General features: G+C 42.8%; 1 protein-coding gene across 1 annotated transcript; it reads left to right on the top strand.

Annotated features, from left to right (window-relative positions):
* Window positions 1-952: 952 nt before the first annotated feature.
* On the top strand, window positions 953-15,593 carry PRNP (prion protein). Its single transcript, XM_050940260.1, has 2 exons — window positions 953-1,058; window positions 12,836-15,593. Exon 2 carries the CDS (start codon window positions 12,846-12,848, stop codon window positions 13,665-13,667), a length of 822 nt encoding a protein of 273 aa, XP_050796217.1. The 5' UTR covers window positions 953-1,058; window positions 12,836-12,845; the 3' UTR covers window positions 13,668-15,593.
* The last annotated feature ends 2,373 nt before the right edge of the window (window positions 15,594-17,966 follow it).

The following is a 17,966-nucleotide window of genomic DNA, read 5'->3' as shown; positions in this document are numbered from 1 at the left end:
TATGGTGATATTGGGAGGGACAGGCAGGCTGTACTGTGAATAGCCCTGGGATAATGTGAGGGACTGTGTGGAGGAGGGAGGAATGGGACATTAGGGGTGGCTCAAAGAGGGACTGTGGGTCTGCAGAGGGCTGTACGGAGGAGTAGGGGGTGTTAAGTGGTGGGTATTGGGTTGTGGGTGCTGTGTTGTATAGTGCAGGCATTTGGAGGGCTGAGCTATGGGGATGGAGGAGACTGGATACGGGAGGGCGGTGCAGTGGGGACTACTGGACTGGCTTGGACAGAGCTGGGTGTGTGTACGAGAGAGCAAGTGCTATGTGGCAGTTACTGGGATGAGTTCTGGGTTGGGGTGGGGAAGATGTACGGCTCGGCTGTGGGATGAAGGGGCAGTGGAGGTGTGAGGCTGGGCTGGGGGTAATGGGGGTGAGGCTGGACAGTGGGGGTAGGGGACTGGGGATGTAGGGCTGGGCTGTTGGGGCAGTGGGGTGAGTTGGGGGGTAGGGGCTGGTGAAGCTGGGGGGTGAGTAGGGACAGCGGGGTGCTGAGTTGGGATACCAGGGGGCAGGGCAGGTAGAACTGGGTGGTGAGTAGGGGCAATGCAAGGGGGTTGTGGTGGGCGGGGCAGTGGGGGTGAATGGGGTGGCAGGGTGCTGGGTTGGGGTAGAAGGATGTGGGGCAGTGGGGGTGCAAGGCAGGTGGAGCTGGGTGGTGAGTAGGGGCAATGGGGTGCTGGGTTGGGGCAGTGGGGGCAGGGCAGGTGGAGTTGAGGGATGAGGAGGGGGAGCAGGTGCTGGGTTGGGGTAATGAGAGGCAGGGCAGGTGGAGCTGGCGGTGAGTAGGGGCGGCGGGGTGCTGGGTTGGGGTAACGGGGTGAGGGGGAGGGGGTCGGAGCGGGGCGGGGCAGGCGCTGGGCTGGGCTGGGCTGGGCGCCCGGCTCCTCCCCTGCGCGCCGCATCCTCCCCGGCTCTCCTGGCAGCGTGGCGCAGGCGGTTCTCGGTTGCAGCAGCCGCAGTTCCCAGCCGCATCCCGGGGAAGCGGAGCAGGCAACGCAGCGCCCGGGTGAGTGCGGGGCCGGGGAGCTCCGGCTGGGGAGGGCAGGCAGCCGGGCGGGCGGGCGGGCAGGGAGACCCTGAGCTGGGGGGGGCTGGAGGGGAAACGTGGGGCCAGGCGCGGGGAGCTGGGTCGGGCCCAGCTTGCCCCCACCCCCAGCATAAAATCGAGCGGCCAAAGGCTGCATCAGTCCGGGGCAAGGAGAGGTTTAAAGGGGGGGGGGTTCGTGCTGTGTGGGTCGGAGGGGAGCAGGGGTACCGGCCCCCTCGCCCCACTGCCCGGGGTGATCTCATTCTGAACACCGCACTTCCTCCTTTCCTAGCGCTGCCTCGTCATGGAAGACTTGAGCCAAAGATAATTTAAGTCAGAGCAGAAAACTGATTTGTGTGTGTCTGTTCAGACAGCGAAACAGGCACACGAACAAAAACCCCACCCCATCCATCTGCTCACATCTACTTCCTTTACACCAGACCAGAGGCAGCAGTACCAGGGACACTTACCCATCTTCCCTCCGAAAGCAGGTCCTGCTTTTCCCTTGCTTTATTTAAGCTCCAGAAATACACTCAGGGCTGTATAAGGCATAAGACCATCTTACACCTTAGACAGAACAGCATCCACATCCCTTAACAAGAATATTGCCCTTCCTACCTGTTGCCCCCTTACCTAGTCCAACAGAAAGACTTTTACAGTAAGAGGAACTCTAGAAAATCCTAGGTCCAGTTTGCACCATCTGAAGGTTGGAAATGGAAGCTGCTAACAGGCACACCCAGCTGCAGCCCTTCCTGGATTTCCCCTCACACTCCATCCCATGGCAGCTTCCTGGCATAAGAGCATTTCAGCTTCAACATTTGTACCCCAGAACTTGTCCCTACATTCTGTTGCCTGATACCTCTGATATCTTCCCAGCTCTCTCACACTTTCACACTCTTCTGCTGCTGGACCTCTGTTTTCCTGACCACTCCTCTCTTCTCCTCCATATCTTTCCCCTTTCCTCTTCCACCGTTTCCCTCCCTGCCTTCACTTACTGTACAGATTCAGCTCTTCACCACCATCCCCCTTGGCCCACCTCTAGTTGACTGAAAAAAACAAAAAATCAGCACTTTTTTTTGGTTGCAAAACAAAGATATCTCCAATACCCCCAACCCAAACATAACCAAAGCAAACTCATGAATGAGTGAAAAGAACAGGAGTACTTGTGACACCTTACAGACTAACAAATTTATTTAGCATAAGCTTTCATGGACTACAGCCCACTTCTTCAGATGCATAGAATGGAACATATAGTAAGAAGACATATATACATACAGAGAACATGAAAAGGTGGAAGTTGCCATCGTATTCTCTGTATGTGTGTATATATATATATATATATATATATATATATATATATCTTCTTACTATATGTTCCATTCTATGCATCTGATGAAGTGGGCTGTAGCCCACAGCTTATGCTCAGATAAATTTGTTAGTCTGTAAGGTGCCACAAGTACTCTTCTTTTTGTGGATACAGGCTAACACGGCTGCTACTCTGAAACTTGAACTATGAATGAGTATTGTTACTCTCATTCTCCATTTCTCTCTCCTCAGTCTCCAACTCTTTTTAATCATCATTGTAAACTCTTCTTGACACAAACCGTATTTGTCTAGAAGGTGCTCACTATACTTAGGATCTAGATAAATAATCCTTGTTCCATACAACCCGGAAAGCATCTTCTTTCTGAAACCCTTCACCTGCAGAAAGGTGAGATGCAGTACTATTATGTTGTGAGGATCCATGTATCCGTGTTTGCCAAGTGCTTTGAGATCCTCTTCTCTAAAGGTTGTAGAGAGAGGCTCTGCGTGTACACAAAACATACAGATTGATGAGCACCAACAGCATCATTACCTGTAAACAAGATAATTATTCTCTCCAACACTTATGTAGGTAACATAGGAATGGATAACATCTTATCATAGTGGCAATTCATTTTTTCTAGGACATGAGGTGGGAACCCCACCCCTAGGGCTGCAGAGACATTAAACAGATGCATGATTAGACACACATTTCTGAGCCGCTGCCTTGTTTATCAGTTTGTTTTGCCCTGGCACATTGAGCTAGATTATTTAATACAACTCAGATGGAGCATTCTCCAGTGCTTTGCTGTAACATGTCTGATGAAAAAAACCAATTACATTCTTATTAATAATTACTTTGCTTGCTTAAGAGGAGGCTTGGATCTTCATATGAATAATATTGAGCTTTTCTGTCTGTATTCAGGAAGGGACATGGCTTTGTTAGTAAAAAATGTACAGTTTACCCAGTGAAGTTATGAATGTGATCCCTGTATATGCAGAGCTGACCCACACCAAATATAAATGTCTTTGGACTATTTTTAAACCCACTTCCCTCACTGACTGACAGTGCTTCAGTATGAAGGCATTATGGAAATCAGAAAGGAACAGAGAGAGTTAAAGACTGAGGGCTGTAAAACAGCTAGATTTTAAAGCATTCTGTGGGGTAAGGCAAACAAGCAAAGAACAAAAACCAAAAAGGCTTTGTTTCTTAATTGTTATAGTCATGGGGCATGTGTTATTGTATCTTTCTATTGCTCCGTTTTGGTAGGCAGAGAGTATATTTAAGTACAAGAATCCTGCTAGGTTATGTAACCATAGTCAGCCATGGGGAGGTGGAGGAAATCCCACTTGCAGGGTTTATACTGTGATCCACTTAAGCTGTCGTATGTATTAAATAAGCATTTTGATTAAGGAGCATTCAGGTCTAAGCTCTCAAACCGACAGTTGATTCAGATTTTTTTTGGTGTGGTTTAATACCGTATTGAATAACATTATGCCACAAATACCTGCCTCTGCCATGGCAACTGCAGCATTCAGAGAGCCATAAGCTACTGTACATTAAAAATTCAAGACTCCATTATGTACGGACCATACTCTTCTGTATGTTCTGCCCTGTTAAATATTGTTTTTAGCATTAGAAATAAGGACGTTTCTATCATGAGTCCAACATTTCTTTGCATGTTATTTCTCTGCACAGTGTATTATGCAAATAAAATATTTCTAGAGGAAAAAGGAACTATAGTGGTGAGAGCAGGAAACAGATAGGTTCTCTCATGTGCAGAGAGGTTGCTGATTTTTTTTCCCCTTACTAACAGAAGCCAAGACCCATCATATCTATTTCCTTGAGCCAAAATTGTACAAGTTTCAGTTGTTTAGATGTAGCGTACTGCTTCATTCATTCACTTAAAGAAAAGTAAATGGGTGATTGTTATGGTGGACACTCACCGATGGTGGCCTAGTGCAGAACCACAGATGCATGTCTGACTCAGTTTCCCCCATAGACTATCAGTGAGTTCCATGAGGCTTGTAGATAGTTAACCCCGCCCCTTCAGGGATCTAGTTGATTTAATCAGAGATGAAACATAGTATGCAAACAAGCCTTCACTCCAGCATCCTACTGATGGGAGGGGGGAGAAGAAAAAGGGGTGCAAGTTAAATGTTAGTCAGTCTGCTCCCACCTGAATTCCTCCTCCTTCTCCTCTGTCTAGCATCTTTCACCAGTAAGGCCCTCTAGACTTGAGATCCTCCAGAGGAGTCATGCCTCCGGGCATCACCTTCCTTCCCTTGACACAGGGCCCCTGCAAAGATCAAGCCCCTGCAGCTCTTCCCTAATGACCTGGACCTCTTCTTACTATCTGGTAAGGTCCTTTCGCTGGGACTGGGCCTCCCTAGGTGTTTGCCCTCTTAGCCCTTTGGACATCTGCTTTCTCCAGGCGCACCTTTCTTAGGTCTCCTTTTCTGGTAGCCTCTCTAATCAGCTCATCTGAGATGATTCCTCTCCGTCTTCTGAAGACCTCCTCTTGACTGGGCGCTCAGAAGCCTGTATTAGGCCCAGGTGTTCCAAAACTGTCACCTAGGTGGATTTGGGTTGGCTCATTCTCCTTAGCCAGCCATCACAGCTAGACTGGGTGCCTGAAGCACCTCAGGGGCAGCTACCCTATGCCAGTATTCCATAGTCATCTGCATGTTTTAATCATCCTTGTGCTTTGTTAGGACTCATCTCTCTCCATTCTTGGCACTCTCTCTGTTAGAAATTTGCATGGATTCATTTCACAACAAAAGTAAGCAAAGAATAGGAATATGTAGCCAGTTCTCAGCATGGAGAGACATTAAAAGTAGAGTGTGCTTTATGGAATAGAACTACAGCCTGTGTTAGTATATTTATTAACCATCTGGAAGGAGAAGCCATGAATGATGAGGTGGCAAAATAAGTGAGGTTACTCAAGACTAAGGAACCTTTGGGAGGATTTCACTAACATAGTTAATTGGGCACCACAGAGTAAAGTCAACCCACACATGTGCAGGGTAACAAACATTAGAAGAATGGACTGAAATTTCTCCTGTGCCTTGATAGGTTCAGAATTTGTTGTAGTCTGAGGGGGGGAAAGCTCTAGGGACAAATTTTGGCCCCACTGAAGTTAGGATTTGCCATTTAATTTTAGTTAGACCAGGACTTGATCTGGGATTTGCACAAGAGCCCAATTCCCATTAAAGTACAGTGAGAGCTGGATGCCCATTTCCCTAGACGCTTTTGACAAGCCCAACCTTGGTGCTTTTCCTGGACAATGGAGTGAAAATTCCCTCTCAGTAGTGGTCAGATAAGCAAATAAGATATTAGTCTGTTAAGCAGGGAACAGAGAGAATGTGGGAATTATACCTTGGTATAAACTGACAGTACAGCTTTACTTTGAGTAGTGTAGTTTGTTTTGTAATCTAAAAGGAACAGACCTGATCCAGGGAGGGACAACGCAAGTTATTGGACCAAGTGTGTCCACACTAGGGGAAAAAAGTGTGTTCTTACCTTTTGCTAGACAACATGATAACTAACATGAGGTGTAATCCTAGTGAAGAGGATTGTAGAAGGTAGTCATAGGACTATTAATTCAATTACAGATGTGATTTTTAAAAAAAATTACATTTCTGTAACAGAAAACCCCTCCTGTAAATGCAGTTGTACCAGCATAAAATCCTTTTGCTAGTTATCGTTTATTTTGCTCAAGGAAGCTATGCTGGGAGGGTTTCCTCGTACAGCTATATTTGCAAACCTTTTATTTTACACATCTGTCCTTACTGTTGCTACAGCAGTCTTGTCTTCACTGCCAAAAAGAGGTGTTTTTACAGTGGGATTACGTGCATTAGCTATCCATCTGTAAAATCCTAACAAGTCAAGACATGGGTCACTTTTACTGAGATGTATCTAGGCCAGGTCAAGGCTATATTCACTGCTCATGGTTCACTTCACCTTAGGGTGGCCAGATGTCCCGATTTTATAGGGACAGTCCCGATTTTTGGGTCTTTTTCCTTATATAGGCTTCTGTTACCTCCCACCCCTTGTCCCTATTTTTCACACTTGCTGTCTGATCATCCTAGTTCACCTAGCTACACCATAGTAAGAACTACATTGCCTTGTCTCTGCTAGGATTTCACACTGAGAACACTAAAGCACATAAATTGTCCCACTATATTAAAAAGAAAAAAAAAACCACCACTTTTTTTTGGCAGCAAAGACATGTTCTAACATTAAGACCTACACTGCAAAAGATTTGCTGTTATCCCGAAACAAGTGCTTTTAAACTGCGTACAATCTATATATTAGTTTCCCGCAGTCAAACTGAGTATAGCAGTAGCAGCTCTTTTTAAATACTGGTATAACTATGTACAGAAATAAAGTAAGAAAAAAATCACTCCCCTAATCCACACTACACCTTAGACCTGGCCTAAGACTGAGAAGAAAATTGAAGTATAAATTTAAGTTATTTTTTTAAATGCCCAACATACTGGTGGTTCAGATGGCTCACTGAATTGAGTCCCCCTTGCCCCTCACACCAATAATGTGGACTTCTTTGGAAACACTGCAGAAGAGCACCCACACATCAAGAGAGAAAAGGATAGGCTTGCACATCCCCTTGTGCCTTTCCAGCTGGAAAGGGGTGAAATAATCTGTAAATGTGGTCTCTTGTTTGCTGAATGATTTCAGGCTTACTGTGGTTTAGAAAGTCATTAATAAGCTAGGTACCATTTACACATTCAACAGTCTTTTAATGTGGCCAGGACACTGTCATATTGGACCATGATCCTCCTCTACAGTCGTTTTTATGTTGTAGACCACAGCTTCCTGGTAAGTCTCTCATGCTGAGCACATAACAGTTTTGTTCCTACTAACATTGGCAAAACAGCTTCAAGGAAAGTAAACTCAGTCTAAAACCAGGTGTGGCCAAATGGAGGTCAAACAAGGTTTGGTCAACCAATGTCAATAAGGGCAGGATTTCCCCTGACCCAACATTCATTAATAGAGAGAGAGAGAGGCAAGAAAGATTTGGAGGGGGAAGGGACATTTAAATTCAAGTTCATCTGCTTTGTACACTTGACGGCACTTTGTGGATGGACACTTTATCCTAGTGTTTGTGTCCAATTTGCACATATTAACAGGGGAATGAAAAGCATTTAAAGTAGAAACGTGATTGTAAAATACTCAAAAACCAGGGCAGATGTCGCATCTGAAACTGCTCTTAACATCAGCTAGAATTTGGGTGGGTATTGTCCCTTTAAAATATGGTGTGTGAATTGATTATATCAGACTGCCTCATTCCCTGTGATGGTGAAGACAACCTGAAGTGTGTTTGTGCCCTCTTGGGGCAGGAGGGAGGATATCTTTGCCGAAGCATCTTTGACTGGAACTGGTTTCCTCTGGCGGCCAGTTAGTTAGCATTTTAGCCTTAAAGCTTGCTGGATGGCTCACCGCTTCGGCCAAGCCTTTGTCTAGTCTAAGGCCCTTTCCCCCCTTTCTGTTCCAGCTTTCACTTCATTAAATGATGCTTGTGTTTGTAGATAATGTGCTCCGGTGCCATGGCAGTTGACAAACTAGAAATTGCTGCTAAACTGCTTAACACACCAAGAGCGGATCAAATATGTAGAGCGAGAGTTGCTGGGACTGCATATTAGTGCTTGTACCTTGTGCTTTCTAGAGCCAACAGTGAGCTGGAAATGGCAAGATTCCTACCCACCCAGCACTTGAGACTGGAATTATGTCAGTTTCCGCACACTGTTGCCTCTCAAGTATAGGTTCAGTTGGAAGAACAAAGGAAGACCTGGCTTCTGTGTGTTTGAATCAATCAAATCGATCCTGCTTTGGCTTCTGGTGGATCATACACCTACACCTTAGGAAGGAGCTGAGGTTTCAGCTATGGACCGTTCTTAATTCTGGTGGGGAAAAGGTTCTCAGTGTCCTTTATATTTTCACTTTTATGGAAACATCTTTAGATGGAAAGCCATCTACAGTAAGAAGGTAGAGTTATCCTTTGGTCTAGTCAACAAGTGCTAAGCCTGTCATTGAATTTCTGTTACAGAGCTATGAACCCAGAGCTCAACTTTTTGTAACTTTCACATGAGCCGACAATTGGTTCTGACCAGGATCAAAGTTGCTGTGACCTCCGTGACTGTTTGCATTAGGGTAGAAACAGTTTAATCTTCTACACAGTTTAATTGTGTCATGCTAAAGGTATACATTAAATGTTGCACTGCAGTATAAATAATTTTTTATAGTCCTGTACTAAGTGTTATATTTATATAATTCATTTGGAGCTCATTTCTTCCAGACTCTCTCCAGTGGAGCAGCCTTTCAGGTAGTAGTAGTAGTAGATAGAATTAGTGTAGAGTAAGCATGGAAGCCTTCTAAACAGGCATTTAACCCAGACTTTCCTTGGCATTTATCCTGCCAATGTGCAGTAACTGAGACACAAATGCTGGGAAATACACAGTCATTGGATGTCTTCTCCTTCTGCCTCTCCCTGACATTGTAGAGCTGCCAATACATGACTTTTCTAATGGCTTGTTGTTAAAAATGCATTTTTTGCTCTTATGTTGAAGGTTGTTCTCATATAAAACTTTTCTGAGCTGAATTTGTTGTAACTTCTGCATCACAAAAGAATGAAGTAAAAATCTTAAGTGAACCCACATGTTCCATAGAATCTCTATGGATAGTAATTTCATGCTCTAATAAGAACATAACATTAAGGATCTATTATCAACCACCTGACCAGGACAGTGGACAGGATAGTGATGATGAAATGCTAAGGGAAATTAGAGAGGCTATCAAAATTAAAAACTCACTAATAGTGGGGGATTTCAGTTATCCCCATATTGACTGGAAACATGTCACCTCAGGACGAAATGCAGAGACAAAATTTCTCGATACTTTAAATGATTGTTTCTTGGAGCAGCTGGTATGGGAACCCACAAGGGAGAGGCAACTCTAGATTTAGTCCTAAGTGGAGCGCAGGAGCTGGTCCAAGAGGTAACTATAACAGGACCGCTTGGAAATAGTGACCATAATATAACAACATTTAACATCCCTGTGGTGAGAAGAACATCTCAGCAGCCCAACACTATGGCATTTAAATTTCAAAAAGGAGAACTATGCAAAAATGAGGGGGTTAGCTAAACAGAAATTAAAAGGTACAGTGACTAAAGTGAAATCCCTACAAGTTGCATGGGCATTTTTTAAAGACACCATAATAGAGGCCTAATTTAAATGTATACCTCAAATTAACAAACACAGTAAATGAACTAAGAAAGAGCCACTGTGGCTTAACAAGCATGTAAAAGAAGCAGTCAGAGATAAAAAGTCTGCCTTTAAAAAGTGGAAGTCAAATCCTAGTGAGGTAAATAGAAAGGAATATAACACTGCCAAATTAAGTGTAAAAATGTAATAAGAAAAGCCAAAGAGGAGTTTGAAGAACGGCTAGCCAAAAACTCCAAAGGTAATAACAAAATGTTTTTTAAGTACATCAGAAGCAGGAAGCCTGCTAAACAACCAGTGGGGCCCCTCGATGGTCGAGATACAAAAGGAGCGGTTAAAATAATCATGATAAAGCCATTGTGGAGAAACTGAATGGATTCTTTGCTTCAGTCTTCATGGCGGAGGATGTTAGGGAGATTCCCAAACCTGAGCCGGCTTTTGTAGGTGAGAAATCTGAGGAACTGTCACAGATTGAACGGTCACTAGAGGTGGTTTTGGAATTAATTGATAAACTCAACATAAACAAGTCACCGGGACCAGATGGCATTCACCCAAGAGTTCTGAAAGAACTCAAATGTGAAATTGCGGAACTATTAACTAGGGTTTGTAACCTGTCCTTTAAATCAGCCTCTGTAGCCAACAACTGAAAGATAGCTAATGTAACACCAATATTTAAAAAGGGCTGTAGAGGTGATCCCAGCAATTACAGACTGGTAAGTCTAACGTCGGTACCAGGCAAATTAGTTGAAACAATAGTAAAGAATAAAATTGTCAGACACATAGAAGAACTTAAACTGTTGGGCAAAAGTCAACATGGTTTCTGTAAAGGGAAATCATGTCTTAATAATCTGTTAGAGTTCTTTGAAGGCGTCAAACAAACATGTGGACTAAGGGGATCCAGTGGACATAGTGTACTTAGATTTCCAGAAAGCCTTTGACAAGGTCCCACACCAAAGATTCTTACATAAATTAAGTTGTCATGGGATAAGAGGGAAGGTCCTTTAGGGATTGAGAACTGGATAAAAGACAGAGAACAAATGGTAGGAATTAATGGTAAATTCTCAGAACAGAGAGGTGTAACTAGTGGTGTTCCCCAAGGGTGAGTCCTAGGACCAATCCTATTCAATTTATTCATAAATCATCTGGAGAAAGAGGTAAAAAGTGAACTGGCCAAGTTTGCAGATGATACTAAACTGCTCAAGATAGTTAAGACCAAAGCAGGCTGTGAAGAACTTCAAAAAGATCTCACAAAACTAAGTGATTGGGCAACAAAATGGCAAATGAAATTTAATATGGATAAATGTAAAGTAATGCACATTGGAAAAAAATAACCCCAACTATACGTACAATATGATTGGGGCTAATTTAGCAATAACAGATCAGGAAAAAGATCTTGGAGTCATCGTGGATAGTTCTCTGAAGGTGAATACTGCGTACAGATGTGGTCTCCTCAGGCTAGGACTTTTCAGGTTGGTAAAGAGGAGACTAAGGAGGTATATGATAGAAGTATATAAAATCATGAGTGACGTGGAGAAAGTAGATAAGGAAAAATTATGTACTTATTCCCATAATACAACAACTAAGGGTCACCAAATGAAATTAATAGGCAGCAGGTTTAAAACAAATAAAAGGAAGTTCTTCACACAGCGCACAGTCAACTAGTGGAACTCCTTGCCTGAGGAGGTTGTGAAGGCTAGAACTATAACAGCATTTAAAAGAGAACTGGATAAATTCATGGAGGTTAAGTCCATTAATGGCTATTAGCCAGGATGGGTAAGGAATGGTGTCCCTAGACTCTTTGTCAGAGGATGGAGCTGGATGGCAGGAGAGAGATCACTTGATCATTGCCTGTTAGGTTCGCTCCCTCTGGGGTACCTGGCATTGGCCACTTTCGGTAGACAGGATACTGGGCTGGATGGACCTTTGGTCTGACCCAGTATGGCTGTTCTTATGTTCTTTGATATTTTACAGTTTTATACATGATAATCCACTGTCCACTTCCTAGCCCAATACTGTGAAACACTGTAGTTACTTGTCGTAAGTTTAGGGAAATACGGCACTCTCTCAGATAGCATGTGCAGTAACACTCTGGGTTTTCACATTTTTAAAAGGTGACAGCTATACTTTGAGAATTGCATGTTTATGAGCATTGTAGAAATCATTGTTTAACTGAGATCTATTAAACATCAATACTGATGTATTAAAGTCATTCTTTATTTTAAAAGGTCTTTTTTTAAAGTGAACACTAAAATATTTGATTTTTTCTTCTTTTGAAGAAATCCGTAAGGTCAAATCTGTAAGGCACCCACCACTCCCATTGAAGCTTATGGGAGCTGAGAATATTCAGCACCTCTAACTCAGAACTCAGGTGTACACTTCGAAAAAATAGCAAGAAACAGCTTTTCTAAACTACGTTTGAGATTTGGTTTGAGGTTTTCTTGGTTTGGTTTTGTTGTTTTCCCATACCCACACATCCTTTTACAAGGAGCAAAATCTCCTCTTGTGATTTAGCATAAAATATTGCAGAGGAGGTTTAAGTGAATGTGGTTTTAAATTTTAACTGCAGCTAATTTAACAGGTCGGATATAGTAGAAGTAACAAGGTCTGTTTCCTCTAGGTATTATGTATCAGGTCTGTTCTCACTTCATCTGTTGGCATTTCTCATCCATAGGAATTAAAGTGCATGTTAAGAGAAGATAACCTTTTTAGAAAATTGACTTTTGCTTCTATTGTTTCTGTAATTTAAGTGGATTTTTAATATTGATACACATTCAATGCATTCAGTCTACAGCTATATAAAATGGAGTGTTTGTTTATAATGATTTCACAAGCCAAGCGTTAAATAACACTCTTAGATGCTGACAACAGCGGGAGCCCCATAGATGCAACCAAAGGTAGACCATGACCCTTGACCTCATGCAAGACCTCCTTCTGTCTGTCCTCATGTTTATAAATACAGTTGCACCCACTGAAAAATCACTGTGCTGATTGCTATCACAGTTTTCTCCTGTTGTGTACAAAGAAATTCTGAAGTATCTTATACCGTTGTACAGTAACTGTTGGCAAAAGGTAGATTCGTTAATGGTGAGGTTATTTAAAATCAAATATAAATGAGGCTGAGTAGACAGCCCCCTGCCATCTGGTTGTAATTTTGTGTGTACCAACACTTTTATACATCAGGTTGTTCTTTAAATCCAATAATTATCTTTTACAGACTAATCACCATGGGGAGGTACCGAATAACCTGCTGGATAGTCATCCTTTTTGTTGTGATGTGGAGCGATGTTTCCCTTTCCAAAAAAGGAAAGGGTAAAGGTAGAGGCGGTGGGAACACAGGAGGCAACCGCTATCCCAGCAACCCTGGCCATCCCAGCAACCCCGGCTACCCCCAAAATCCTGGCTACCCCAGAAACCCTAGCTACCCCCATAATCCCGCCTACCCTCCCAATCCCGCCTACCCCCCAAATCCTGCCTACCCCCCAAATCCCAGCTATCCCAGGAACCCTAGCTACCCCCACAATCCCAGCTACCCCGGTGATGGTGGGCAGCACTACAACCCAGCTGGTGGCAGAACAGACTTCAAAAACCAGAAGCCCTGGAAGCCTGATAAACCCAAAACCAACATGAAAGCCATGGCAGGAGCAGCAGCAGCAGGCGCTGTCGTGGGTGGTCTAGGTGGCTATGCCCTGGGAAGTGCAATGTCAGGAAGGCACATTAATTTTGACCATCCTGACGAGCAGCGGTGGTGGGACGAAAACTCCAATCGCTATCCCAACAGAGTGTACTACAGGCAATACAACGACCACTCCGTTCCAGAGGGAAGGTTTGTGCGGGAGTGTGTGAATATCACAGTGACCCAATACAACATTGATCCCAATGAAAATCAAAATGTGACCCAGGTAGAAGCCAGAGTCATGAAGCACGTGATACAGGAGATGTGCCTGGAGCAATATCAGAAATACCAGCTGGCCTCTGGTGTCAAACTACTCTCTGACCCCTCACTCATGCTGATTATCATGCTTGTCTTTTTTTTTGTAATGCATTAAGCAAGCAATCTCAACCTGAACTGTGCTGCTGATCTGTGCACACATTCAGAGGGAATAATCTATATAAAACAGCCTTTCTGTGGAAGTCTCTCATTTTTGCTTGTGTTTATCTTAGGGGAAGTATCTTAAGATCTGTAATAGGTATCAATAATGTACCATAGAGACACAGGCTGACAGTGTATAGCTCTCTCTTCAAAGCTATCTCAGATTATACACCTACTGTCCAGAATTGAAATTGAACCAGACTTCAAATGGAAAGAAAAGTCAATCCGTTAGCTCCACGTTTGTTCTAGTGCAATAGACCTTAAAAGCCAATACAAATCAGTTAATACTGACACAGTGAGCTTGTGATCACACAAGAAAGTGGCCTTCACCAAAATGCCCTCTTCCTCAAATCCATTCTTTAAACCCTGCTATGGATAGGATCCATCTGATCACACTCATCTTCCCGCCTCCAAAACTAGACCACTTGTGAGAGCTGTTTTTTCCATTCCACTACACCATTGGACTTCTTCCTCTCCAGCTCAGCTAATTAAAGATTTCAGACTGTTGTTTGGCTTCACAAGCGTTCCTGGGTCATCTAGGCTGAGCACGTTGCAAAGGCAGAATACTTATGAAAATCCTCTTTAGAGATAATTGGTGTCTTAGCTAATGGCACTAAATAGTACCAAAATGGCACCAACCTTAACTTGGGGACACCACATTTTTTGGGACATCCACAATCCAAGTTCAAATTACAAGTTAATTTTGTGACCTAGAGTACGTACCAAGTATTTCAGACAGTTTTTCCTGCCGGTCTCCGGCTTGTGAAGTGAAACCCTTCCATTGTTAGGCTGTATTTTGTACCATTAGATCACCGTTTTGTACTTAAGAGTATCCTCTCTAAGCACATGTTTACGTAGGGGCATTCCATCCGTTTAACAATTTGCCCATTGCAAATGTTCCAGCAGAATAGGCCAGCTTTGGATGCCAAGTGTCAGCCCAAGATGGTAGCCTGCCAAACGCCCAGGTTCCAAGGAGCAGGCCTAGGATTGTTAAGTTTGGGTAGAGTATCCTTTTAGTTGTACAGTAATTGACTTGGAATGTTTAAGGAGACAAATGCTTGATGAAGGTGTAAATAGCTGCTACAATAACACTTGTTTCATAGTTGTCGTCACAAGGAAAAACAATTCTGCCGATGCAGTAAAAGGTGCATGGTTTCATTCATGGCTATATTGTCAGTAAAGTTTCCCCCTTCACTGAGCTGCATTCACACAAACTGTTGACTTCATTGGAAGTTGTGCATCACATACTTCTGAGGGCAGGATTTGGCTTTAACAGCCTCATCTAAAGCCTGTTGAAGTCAATAGAAAGGCTCCCATGGATCAGGCACTAAATCAGTAAAACTTGCATTACATTTACTTCAGCAGCTTGATCACGTTAGAACAAGCAACATCAGTCAACATTATCCTGACACAGACAGTCAAAATGCTGCAAGCCATCTTTTGGAAGCAACTAATCCTGGTTGACCCACTGCTTAATACCCAAATTATTATGGGAATTGATGGCGTCAGTTACTGCTAATCTGCATTTTGATTGTCTTGATGATGCAACTGTGTTGTATATAATGTGTAGTATATGTAAAGGTTACGCTTATTGCAACTGCCATGCCAAATATTTAGTGTACTCTATATTGCAGCAAGGCACTGAGTGACTAAAACAAACAAGCACCCTTAATTATTTCTGCTTCAATGTAAGTTGAATGGATATATTATGAAACTGTTCAAAATTCACACTATAAAGACAGGACTTGGAAGTCACATGTAGTTTGTGATGTGAGAATATTTTGTATATTTGTAATGGTGCATGTACTTAACTCTGACGCTCAAATCCTTTTATAAATGTTTGATGTCCGGTAAAAATTAAACAGACACAGCAAAGGCTCAAGCGTGTCTCTTGCATGCAGATATCTTTATTTGTGAATGGCTCATCTACTCAGATCGAATGCTGAACTCCTGTTCTCAGAGACCACTACTTCTGCCTGAACATTTTTTGACTTCTGTTGATCCAGGCACTTATATGGCCCTCATCACCATAATATCTGAGCATCTCACATTCATTAAATGAATTTTACCCTTAAAACCCCTACTGAGTTCATAGAATATCAGGGTCGGAAGGGATCTCAGGAGGTCGTCTAGTCCAACCCCGCTGCTCAAAGCAGGATTAGGGAAGTATTGTCCCCATTTTACAGATGGAGAAACTGACACGTAGCGTATATTAAGCAACTTGCCCAAGATCACCCAGGAAGCCTGTGGCTGTGGCAGGAATTGCCAGGTCTCCTTGGTCCCAGTCCAGTATCATATCCACAAGATAGTCCTTCATTGCTTGCTTGTGCTTTAATTGCATTTTAACAGCATAGATGCTTAGAAAATTATACCATATAAGTCTCATTTTTCTATGTGACTGAGACACTCTTGAAAATTGGATTTAGTCTCCTTGGTAGCACAGCTGGTTTTGAAAGTTTTATCCATAGTGGCTAAGCAATTCTTGTGTTCTGATAAAATGTAAGTGTCAAGTTACTAGATGGAGAAGTTATTTACCTAGCTCAAAACACAGGTAAATAAAGAGAGGTAAGGAAACTAGCAACTTTTTTGCCCTGGGACACAGGAGAGTCTTGTAGCTAATCATATAACAGATTGATAGCCTTCAAAAAAAAAATGTGATCCTGTATATTGCTTTGCACCCTGTCTAAACACTAAAGCTGGTCTAGGAAATGGAGTTTCCATTTTGCGGGAAATTCCAATGTTTCAAAAATTCATCCTGAATTGGACTGAAAAGTTGAAATTCCAAAAACATTCAGTTCAAACACCATTATTGTTTTGATAATGCCCAAAACAATATAGTAAGTCAGAATGAAACAAAATAGTTGAAGCAAAATGTTTTCACAGTATCAAAAACCGAGGAAGTTAAGATGAATCCAAAGTTCTCCCCTAAAAAAAAAAAAATCCTCAAAATTGACCTAAAAAGTTTCAGTTTCAACAAAATTGCATTTTCTGTTCCACTGAAAACTTTGACCAGCTCTGGGAGGTCACATAACTGGGCAAAGTGGGAATAAATGCGGCTGTTCTGGTTTGGTGGTGTGTTGCACCCAATTTAAATGTGTACTAAGCAGCAAAGAATCAAGATGAGAGCATCACATGCCATCATTTGGTGAATGGGGGGCCAGACTTTTGGCTGGTCATCTGAACAAGCTGGTCTCGGCTAATCAGCATTGCTCCCGTTGACTTCAATGGAGCAAAGGACCGAGGCCTAGAAGGATAAATAAGCACCTAATGTTTAACATCGGATCCTAGAGTTAATTATTTATTAGCCACTTAGTTTTGCATGCTTCAGAAAATGATGAGCCTTAAAACCATTTTGTTCATTTCCTCTTTTCAGGGAATATTTGCTTCCTCTGTGTGTGAATTTAAGGACTTGTGTCAGGAGCCCAATTGAAGCTCTATTGGTGCAGAATATTGGTGTCTCCTAAGCAATGGCAGCACAAGCTTCCCTCACCTTTCCTTTCCTTATGAACTTCAGTCTTTCCCTGAAGGGTAGTTCTGTCACCATGACCCATTCAGTCCTTCGCATCTCTATTGAGATGGCTTCAAATTAGTGGCAATTTCTCTGATGTCGGTACTTATTCATTAGAAATACTGACAAACTCCCTTATCATAAGGGATCAAACAGCCATCACTTTCCTTCACTACTGAGGAGCATTTGCACTGCTATCACAAGAGTTAGTATATCCTATTTCCCTCCCCTTCCCAATCCTTGATATTTCTTGCTTTAAATTAATTTTAGACCATGTCTTGAATCAGTTTGTCTGGGGGAGAAGGTGCACAGGGAAACAAAGTCAATCGTAATCTTCCCTACACACACACACACACGGAAAGCTGTATATAGTGTTGGTGAAATATGAAGAACAAGGATGTATAGTGGCCTTATGTACAATCACTGCAAACTTGACTCAGGATCCTATTTTGAAACCCCTGATTTAATATCTCCCATTTATATATTTCCGCAGAAGTGGGGATGCTGGTTTGGGCCCAAATTCAAAAACCAAATACACACTGTGGAAGTCCGGTTCCAAATTTTACACCTGGCCCATACTCCTAAAATGGGCTGAACCAAAACTCCAAGTCTAGAATGCCAGTACCTTGACTGTTGGGAAAGTCCAGGGAGGGATCTGAACCGTGTGTCTCAGGTCTTTGTCTAGTTTTCTCAAGCACTGGGCTTTTCCTAGCAATGTAAGTATGTCACAATTCAAATATTTTATGC

This window comes from Gopherus flavomarginatus, chromosome 2, assembly GCF_025201925.1.
Source record: "Gopherus flavomarginatus isolate rGopFla2 chromosome 2, rGopFla2.mat.asm, whole genome shotgun sequence".
Lineage (NCBI taxonomy): Eukaryota > Metazoa > Chordata > Testudines > Testudinidae > Gopherus > Gopherus flavomarginatus.
This window is presented reverse-complemented; position numbering and strand designations above follow the sequence as displayed.

Bases quoted from the DNA above. Each gene is read 5' to 3' on its own strand.
- PRNP (XM_050940260.1), top strand. From the start codon at position 12,846: ATGGGGAGGTACCGAATAACCTGCTGGATAGTCATCCTTTTTGTTGTG.